Here is a 10014-nt window from a genome sequence, read left to right on the forward strand (position 1 = left end):
CGGAACAACTCTGTGACCATTCTTGACTGGCCCAGCCAGAGCCCTGACCTAAACCCAATTGAGCATCTCTGGAGAGACCTGAGAATGGCTGTCCACCAACGTTCACCATCCAACCTGACGGAACTGGAGAGGATCTACAAGGAAGAATGGCAGAGGATCCCCAAATCCAGGTGTGAAAAGCTTGTTGCATCATTCCCAAGAAGACTCATGGCTGTACTAGCTCAAAAGGGTGCTTCTACTCAATACTGAGCAAAGGGTCTGAATACTTATGCCCATGTGATATTTCAGTTTTTCTTTTTTAATAAATTTGCACAAATTTCTACATTTCTGTTTTTTTCTGTCAAGATGGGGTGCTGAGTGTACATTAATGAGAAATAAAATGAACTTTTTTGATTTTAGCAAATGGCTGCAATGAAACAAAGAGTGAAAAATGTAAAGGGGTCTGAATACTTTCCGTACCCACTGTACCTCATCAAATAAGGCTGATTCTGATTCAACGGTAGGTGGCGGTAATGAGCTCTACCGCTGGTTGCCACTCGATCTAAAACGGAAAAAGAGGAGGAAGAGGAATCAGGTGCATGTAGTTCGACAACAAGGAAATGCCAGCGGTGACGCCGGAGAAGTTACTTCCAGCTCCAGAGCAGGTCGAGTAAGAGACATCCGCGGCAGTACCTCCGTTTTGGACCGCGGTGACGGGGCATGGGTCTGCTTTACTTCAGCGAGGGGGTCAAGCTGGCTTTCAGCTGCGGACGTTTCTGCGTCGTACGAGGCTGAATGAGCGAGAAGAGATGGACGATGTGATCACTCTCAGCTCAGACGACTCGGACGTGGAGGTTATCGGGTCCTACAAGGATCACCCGCTGCCGCTCTCGGCTGTGCGGGTCAACGTCGACGATGTCGCCGTCAATATCCCACAGGTGAGTGAACGCAACGCGGTTACCATAGAAACCAGCGCAGACTTCGTTAGATATCGCCCAAACGTCGCTGCTACGTTCGTGGAGGGAAAAAACACAAAACAAAAAAAACGTAACAAAGACGAGCTGTAAACAGGTACGGGTTGCTTCTTTGACGCGTGTCCTTTTTGTCGGGGAGATAAAACTTCCGAGCACGGCAACTACGGCCAAGCTGTCAAACTTGAGGTTGTTGAATTTAAAGTTACCCGGGGCCTGGTTCACAAACGGAGATATCCAAGGACGACAGGCTCGACGTCACCCAGTGACTTCATCCTGGCTGCGTCTGTTTCGCAAATCGCCAAGCGTGGTTGATCCGCTGCGGCTCGTTCAAACTGGACGTAAATTATTCCGGAATAAATGCGCGTTCACGGCGACTCTTCAAAAGACCGCGAGATAGTTCACGGACTCGAGAGGCGTGTCACGTGCGAGAAACAGCTTTTTAATGGAAACGCACGAGGGGGGAAATGACCAAATAAAAAAATAATAATAATTTTAAAAAAAAAAAGAACACTGCTGCTTTAATTAAGTTAATGGCTCAAGTGAATGCCTTCAAAGTCAGCAGAGGAAGTTAATGTTTGACCAGTGGCTTATCATTCAATGTCCTCTCGAGCTATCTATTTATTCGACGATATCAACACATTTCAAAGGTAAACAATAACAATTTAAAGTAGAAAATCATTCGCTAATGTTCAATGTATCGACGCTGTTTCTTATTCCCATGTTTAGAACATGTCGAAACATTCAAAGTATTCACAATAGTGAAAATCCATCACAACAAAAATATTTTGTATCAAACATGTAATGTGGGAAATGTCTCTAGACTAAATTAAATCAAAACGTATCAAAATAAAACTGTACAGATTCACATTATCCGATTTCATTCATTCATATACGTTGTAATAATGAACTTCAAACACTCTGTTTGATGTGATAAATTGGTATTTAATCCATACTTGCTGTTTACAGACTTGCAAAATGAACGGATATCTACTGAGAGAGTCACAAATACACTTGGCGGCAAATTACACAAAATGGCGAACGTATATACTTTAGCTGACAGGGCCAGCAAAGACTAAACAACACATAACTCATATTTTGCTGAACATAAACCAAACAGAAAAACATGAAATGAGTCCTTTGAGTCGATTGAGATGATTTGCTTCTTTATAATAAAACAATACATTGTACAGAAGCCAGAAAACCAGCCTCTGACACACAGGGAATACTCTGCTATTGTGCTTGAGACACGAACGCTCACAGCTACCAATACAACTAAAACACAACACAGAATCATCTCAACCAACCTAATATGTAAACAATTAAGCTTGAAGTTATCTGTAAGGTGCTTTGTGGATTTCACACATCACTAACCTGGGAAAACAGGGAAAATGATCAGACAGGCAGACGCATGGCTTCTTATTCAATGTCCTCTCGAGCTATGAGGAGACGCAGCAGGAGGCGAAACCAAAGCGCTGCACTAAAGATGTGAGAATATTGTTTCGAAGCCAAACATGCTTTCTGACGGAGCGACAAATACTTGGCTTTGCTCCGATTTTCAGCATCTCCTGCTGAATAAAGAGAAACGTGTCACTTGGAAAAAAAAAAAAAAAGTTCAGCCCGGTACAGATGATCTGTGGGACGGTCAGGGCGCCGTACTCTGCAGGGCTGAATCTTGGGAACGCTCATGCAGGCAGTCATTGAGAAAAGCCGAGAGGTCCGACTTGTCCCGAAACATCTTTTTCCATCAGAAAGCCCGTATGTATTTGATCATTGATGACGTCATCAAGGACACACGATTGTAAAAAGAGAAAGACGCATGTTTTAAGACTTTATTGCCTTCTTGACCTAATTCAAAAAACACCTTTGCAACATCATTGTCCGTTTCTAATCATCTCAGTAACTGCAATGAAATATTAATCAAACCTCAAGTAATTATACAAGCAGTAGCCTTGATAAAGGGAAACTTCTTTTATTCTTTATTTTATAGCAAAACTTCCCTTTGACAGGGAATAACTGTAAGAAATTGTTTTCTGATCAAAGTAAACACTGACTGAAAGGCACCAGGATTAACAGCCTGGCTTTTAGCCTGGTCTGGACCAGGCTAGCTTTACAGAATTAATCTCCCTGGTAATTTATGTGCTACTGCTTTTGTGAAACCGAACCAAGGCTCAATTAAGACAGGATACCTGGAAAATCCTGGCTTAATCCCTTATTTAGGTTTTGTGAAACATGTCACCAGGACTCCTTTTGCCTTGATGCTAAGTGTTGTTGAGCTACTCAAGTTAACAAAATAACGATGTTATTGTAAAGTAACATTTTGTTATAACTTTATTTAGCACTGTATTTGTTCACACAATCATTTGGTCTTAAATAGTGACAGTTATGTGAATGCTAGGCAGATCAATCATTTTTTTTTTATTATTTTGTGACAAAAGTACTCAAATTATTTTCACCATCCATTTAACAACAAAGGTAAATATGGTTTTGGAAACTAAGAGAGAGGGTTAATTCAGATATCTCAGATAAAGTAAAATTACCTTTACCTCTCACAATTACCTTGACATGAATAGTTTAGAGGATGAGTTTGCTACTTTCTAGTTTTGTAATTAATAAAAACAGAGGTTATATCCTTTCTTTTTTTTCTTACTTTTTTTCTAAAGTAAGCATTTGTTGACATTTTTTCTTTTTTATTTCTCCCCTTTTCTAGCATTATATTGACCTCAGAGATCCAAGATGGGCTCTTCCTGGGCTGCACAAAAGCCAACGTGCTACTGGGATTGTAGTAGACTTGAGTGAGAGCAAGGCAAATGAGACACATCAGGAGACAGAGAATTTGCCTCCTGATGAGTGTAAGGTCAAAAAAGAAAATGCAAATGTCAGTCAAATCTCAAACAAACAAGATGTTCACGTACAGAAAACTTCTTTGGACTCCAGTGTTTTTACTCCACAGCAGGACTGTGGCAACCAAAAGGAAAAGCCGAGATGTTTGAAGTCTAAACTGCAACACCAAAAGTGGATCTGTAAAGCACATCCCCGTCATTGCACACCGGTTGTAATGTTGACACGCTTGCCTTTTCTCGAAACTCACGTGATGGAACTGATAACATCGAGGAGTTCTGTCTATCTAAACAAAGATTGTACACAAATGTCCCTGCGCGTTAGAGAACTGAACAGAAACAGGGAGGAGTCAGATCGCATTAGCAATTTAAAGACAACTATCACTTCAGACGTTACTCACTCGGAGCCTTCATTTGATGACTCTCCTCCAAAGGTGATTACATCTCTGATCAGACTGGGAGTAGAAGAGAACAGTAACGGATTTACAAGTACACCGTTTCAAGCTAAAGAATCTCAGAGGGATTCTCAGAGAGTCGGTACGGCTCTACAGAAAAAATGCTTTTTTGCAACCACCTGCGGAGATAAGAGGGTTAGTTCATCCATGCTCATTCACTCCCCAATTTTCACTTCTTTATCTCAAGAGGGGGCAGAAAGAGAAGTCCTCTGCTCCGATCTGGAAAAACTGAAATCAGAGGAAGCGGACTCTACACAAAGCTATCTGGCTGACCCCTCACCACCTCACTCTTCCACTGCTGGACTGAACTCTTCTGAGCTTTTTTGCCATAATTCTCTCTCCCACACAAGTCCCATATCTCGTCATCTTAAGAGCCAAGTCGACCCACCGCCGGCCTCCGAACGAATACCAGCTGAAAATAAGCCTGAATCACAGTTGGAGACTGAGTCATCCAGGGAGCGTCTAGGGAGTGACAATTCATTGTCTTTCCTTTGGCAAGGTAAAACTGATGAAGAGAACATGACCGAAGAGAGCAGATTTGGCATGGACACCGGGGCAGTCAGCAGAGGGGACAGGCATTTTGTGTGCCCAGTTAAACTCAGGAAAATAATGGCTGGACGAGCTCTAGCCTTGGTGAGAGATTTTCCTGCCGCTGCTTGTATTCGTCTTTTTCTGTTGCTCTCATTAACACATTGCATGTAATTTTATCCTGAAGCTGAACGCACAGCATTTCTTTTTATGTTTTGTTTTTCTTAGATTGATGAGGACGATGAAGATTTTCGAACTCCAGTGGTGCTATGCCGTCAGAGCCTGAGCCTGGTGTACAATACCATTGAAGTGAACTACCCAGAGGGCACTCTGCAGCTCCTGTCTGATCTAATACAGCCTGGTCACTATCCCCCCAGAGACATCACCTCCCACCTACTCCACGACATTCTGCTTGACACAGAGTGTCCCCATCACTTCTGTGTGCAGGCCTTTAATCTGTTGATGAGGACACAGAGGTAAAGGCACCAATGGATTAAAAGTTAATAGCAATGTCATTTTTGAAGTATTTCCTATTTCCATTCATAGTCTACCCTTTGTATTCTATCTTGCATCTCTACTGTTTTCAGAGATTAAAGCTGCTTTTTGATTGCAGACACCACATAGCTGATAAGACCTCGGTTCCATGGGATTGGGAGCTACTGGCCTCCGTGATGGACAATCAGGTACTGCCCCATGCAGCAAAATGTGTTAACATACAGTAACACTGTGTGATATCAAAGTATAAACTGCCATTGGTATTGATGATTGAGCACATTGAAAAGTATTTTGGATGTAATATTGTGAAATAGATTCAATGTTAAATGCTCTGGTCTCAGAGGCCGTATTAGAGTAAGTGATTCAGCTTTTTCTGAAAGGGGGACATTAATGATAAGCACTAAAAACAAACATATTGTTCCATTTTTTTTTTTGAGTCTTCATCAGTGAAAAACATTTAGATGTTTGTGTGTCTCAATTTGCTCAAATACACAAGCGTTTACAAATGAACATCTTATGTGTGATTGATTTAATCGGACATTTCCTCATCAGGACCACACCAAGAGACATCGATGTGATGTTGTACGCATGTTTCTGGAGTACGTCGTGCAGAGTTTGGAGGACGACTTCCATGCCAAGCGTTCTACATCTACCCTCCACCACTCGATTGCCAAGGCAACATTGTCATGTGATTTGCAGTTTCCCCGGGTCAGGTGAGTTTCATAATCAGAGCTCTGTAATGTAAACAAAGGTACCTTTGGACTTGCATTATAGTAAATCCCAAACGAGCTATATTGTTTTTTTACATTACATTTAGCCTATGCTTTTATCCAAAGCGACTTACAACACACCATCGGGAGCAATTTTAGGGTTCAGTGTCTTGCTCAAGGACACTTAGGCATGTGGACAGGAGGAGCTGGGGATTGAACTACCAACCTTCCGATTAATGTGAAACCCACTCTACCAACTGAGCTACAGCCTCCCTGTTTTTGTTGAAACTGTTTGGTAGAGGAATATACAGCTGTGGTGGACAAAATAGTGGCGATATCTCCGAGCACACTGTATACTCAAACCAAACCTACATCAGAGTTGGGCTGGGCAATATATCGATATTATATTGATATTGTGATCTGAAAGTAAATACCGTCGTAAATTTTGGATATTGTAATTTCGTGATATGGTATTTGTATTTTCTTTTCTTGGTTTCTAGCTGTCCTATAATTTGTCTGCACTCAGTAAATATACCTCCATAACTAAATATTATTTATCAAAATTCTCAATGTGTGAATATTTTGTGCAAGCACGAACAGATATCCCTACAATCGTGTTGCAACATTTAACATTGAGCTATTTGGTCAAAAATATTGTGATATTAGTCCGTATTTCCCTGGCCACCTTCAGAGCAGGTTTAGTTTGCTCAGATAATCATCATTCCTACACATTCCTGCCTTTCATACAATAATCTAGCCTTCAGTGTCACTGTAACAGCTGCTCCTCTGTTTTGATGTCACATGTTATTGGATGGTTGCCCAAAATGCCACCTCTACCATCTATATATTTAATCTCATAGATGCATTGCGAATTAGGTGAGACCAACTACTTAAAATGACCGTTGCTAGACTTTCTGCATAACTTGAACACACCCCCAAAATATAAAAACTTGCTTCATGATGCAGGCCATGGCATGACGTACATAATTAAAATATAAAAACACTAACAATAAGTGCAAGTACTTGTTCATAATTGATATGAATAAATATGTTAAATTATGTATTACAGTACAGTATAGAAGTAATACTTTCATTGTTTTATTATTGTTGTTGTTGTTGTTGTTTTTACAGGGAGGTCATCAAGTGGTTGTTTTCTGCCATTATGAAATCAACAGAGCATGGAGAGAGTAGAGAAACAACCAGAGAGAGAGATGAACAAATCAGGTGAATTACAAAGCAAAAACTTGAGAAATTAATATTTTTTATAGAGACAGAAGAATAGATTTATATGTAGGTTATGTCCCCTGCAGAATGGTGTCCGTCTTCCAAAGGATGCTGACTCTTGCTCTGGAGGTGGACCGTTCTCCTGCTCTAAACTCTGCCAAGCTGTCCCAGGAGCTCTTCCATATGCTCATCAGCAATGCGCTTCTACGAGCACACAGGTGAGGAGGACAGATCAGATGACAACATAAGGCAAAATGAGTCATTTCATATTCACCTTCAAAAGAAATGTTGAACTGATAAAAGAAAAACATTTTTGTTAAATGGAAGTCGGCATGAAACAGAAACTGAACGTATTAAACCAAATACAAGTACATATTAATGAATGGAGAAACAGAATCTGCATTTTATTCATTATCTATTAATTCATTCATTTGATTATTTTTCCTTTTTAAGATCATGTCATTAATCTATTTCTAATGTCAAAATTGTATTAACTTTTTTTCAACAAAGGATATTAAAATATACTCTCATTCATGCAATACCAATGTCACTGTTTTACCAATCATTTTAAATGCATCAGCATTTTATACGTATTTTTTTATATACATTAGTCCAGTAATTCATAATTAACCATGACAAAAATGTCCCTAGTTTTTGAAGCTATGTTTGACTAATGTGTTTTTCACGCAGGATGTTGTTGCTGGAGAGCCTACAGAGCGGTCTGCTGCGATGTAAGCTGTTGGAACATCTGTTGGACTACGTCTGCCCACTCAAAGTGTCCGCGCCCATGTCGCTCAGTCTGCTGCTTCACTTTCTGAAGAACTGCTCTCTGGCACCAGACCCGACAGTGAATATCAGACTTTTGTATCTCATCTTTTATTTAATTGGCCAACCTCTTTACAGAAGAAGTAATATTAAAATATCATTGTGATGTGCATTATAAAGATGGAGACAACCTCCTTTTGACGTTTTCCCATCCAACTCTTTCCTAAGGCGATATCTGCCTTTAATTTACCTTTCAACTATAAAGAAAAGAATGACAACAAACTGTTCGGTGCAACTGATCCATGAATGTAATCGCCAGGACGGCGCTGAAAGGTGGCAGAAGTGGGAAGAGGTGATCCATCTCCTCTGGATGTTGCTGCTCGGCTATAACAAAGCAATGAAAGGTACAATGTCAGTGAATACCTGTACACTGCTCAACGGTATTTGTAGCTATGATAGTGCAATTGCCCCCTCATTTCTGGTGATGACGATGGGAGTCTGTCGATATGTCGAATCAGATAGTCTGTTAGAATATAAACCAGCTTCTTTACCCACTGGACAAGCCTGCCAGTGTCCTGCTGTTAGGAGTGCTCGAAACCTGTGGCAAACCTCAGACTCCAGTGAGTGTGCAATATGTGATGTGATCCCAAATGAGATCGTACTGTACCGTTTTATGTTGTTTGTCCAAAGAGGAAGTGAAACTGATGTTTTTATTTAGGTTAAAAAGATGAAACGAGAGTGAAACTCTCCTGACCACCTGATTAAATGTCTTCCCTTCTCCTCTATACTTACCATTATTCTCAGATGAAATAAATGTGACCATCTTTGGGATTTCAACACGGATGTTATCTCTCCACTTAAATCCCTCTTAAGACACACGTACCACTCTCCTGAATATTTATAATATGTATAATATAATATACACGTTAACATGAATTAAAATTACTTTACACTTTAGTTTACTCCTAACGTCTATCATCTGTTATCCACAGGCTACCTGTGCAGCTCATTCACTGAGCAAAGAAGCAGAGTTGGCCCTTCGGTCTACAAGCCGGATGACATCATATCAAAACTCACCGTTTGTGAAGCTGTGGCAGCCTTCCTGTCCAGATCCCAGGCTGACCTCGGCCAAGCCTTACCGCGTCACGTGAAAGAGTCCCTAATTTGTCTACAGCGTCGCCTCTTAGACGTCTGTCAATCTTGAATTAAAAACTCTTTTATAATCATTATGTTTTAGGCATGAAACATTGTATTAAATTATATTGAATTTTTACACTTGTAAAATTGTTGTATTTAATAAAGGCTGTGCCTTGACGGGTCTTGATGTAGGTTATAATGTTTTAAAATCTCACTTCTTAATTTTATTCTTGTTTAAAGACAAAACTTTTTGTTTTTGTTTTTTTTTATATTTATTTTTATAAACTCTGTATAAATATAATGATATGTGGGCAGAGGAAATAGACTATTTTAATTATTATGTGAATTAATTGTTTGGAGTAATTTCATCAGCTGCTATATAAGAGCAGAGCTGTCAGGAAGTCTGTTTTTTGGGGGGTTTTAGCCACACATTTATTTTGTGTTAAATGGTGTTCTTTGTGAGTTGTTTTTTCATTGTCCTTTACAAAGTCGTAATCAATTTTGTCATCAAGTATAATCTTCCTGTCTCTGGCTCTGGAGCTGCAAGTTTCTGATCTGTGGTTGCTGACCCTATCAACCAATATGGACCGTTTGTTGTATCTGCTGTTCCTCTCCGCTCACCACAACCACTGGAGGCAGATGGCTGCTCACCTCTGAGCCTGCTTCTATTGAAGGTTTTCCTTCCTGTTAAAAACGCCTTTTCATCCCAACCTCGGTGGATGTCTTTGTGCTCTGGAGTGCAATTAAAGTTTTTGTTTGAGTTCAGTTGTTGTGGTTATGCCTTGATTGGTCAAAATATATCCCCCCCCCCCAAAAAAAAATAAATAAAAAAATCTTACTTGCATTAATTAATTACACTATCTGTTGGCCAACATTGACGTATACCAGCAGGGTCATTAAAGTTTCATTT

At 40.1% G+C, this 10014-nt stretch overlaps 1 protein-coding gene across 3 annotated transcripts; it reads left to right on the forward strand.

The window, feature by feature from the left end:
* Window positions 1-544: 544 nt before the first annotated feature.
* Window positions 545-9869, forward strand: simc1 (SUMO interacting motifs containing 1). Of its 3 annotated transcripts, XM_069171398.1 has the most exons (10): window positions 546-917; window positions 3661-4878; window positions 5002-5249; window positions 5387-5456; window positions 5821-5981; window positions 7110-7202; window positions 7289-7420; window positions 7893-8049; window positions 8287-8371; window positions 8960-9869. In XM_069171398.1, exons 1-10 carry the CDS (start codon window positions 789-791, stop codon window positions 9169-9171), a joined length of 2505 nt encoding a protein of 834 aa, XP_069027499.1. In that variant the 5' UTR covers window positions 546-788; the 3' UTR covers window positions 9172-9869. The 3 variants fall into 3 exon arrangements, with proteins under 3 accessions (XP_069027500.1, XP_069027499.1, XP_069027501.1); XM_069171399.1 differs by lacking the exon at window positions 8960-9869 and having other exon boundaries at window positions 545-917; window positions 8196-8366; XM_069171400.1 differs by lacking the exon at window positions 3661-4878 and having other exon boundaries at window positions 552-917.
* Window positions 9870-10014: the final 145 nt, after the last annotated feature.

Source organism: Embiotoca jacksoni, unplaced genomic scaffold, assembly GCF_022577435.1.
Source record: "Embiotoca jacksoni isolate LCO1_2020_lvr unplaced genomic scaffold, fEmbJac1.0.p SCAF_5, whole genome shotgun sequence".
NCBI lineage: Eukaryota > Metazoa > Chordata > Actinopteri > Embiotocidae > Embiotoca > Embiotoca jacksoni.

Excerpts from the sequence above, each read along its gene's own strand:
- simc1 (XM_069171398.1), top strand. The coding sequence starts at position 789 with ATGGACGATGTGATCACTCTCAGCTCAGACGACTCGGACGTGGAGGTT. Across the intron at positions 5,982-7,109 it reads TTGCAGTTTCCCCGGGTCAG|GGAGGTCATCAAGTGGTTGT; the intron begins GTGAGTTTCATA and ends TTGTTTTTACAG. Across the intron at positions 7,421-7,892 it reads GCGCTTCTACGAGCACACAG|GATGTTGTTGCTGGAGAGCC; the intron begins GTGAGGAGGACA and ends TTTTTCACGCAG.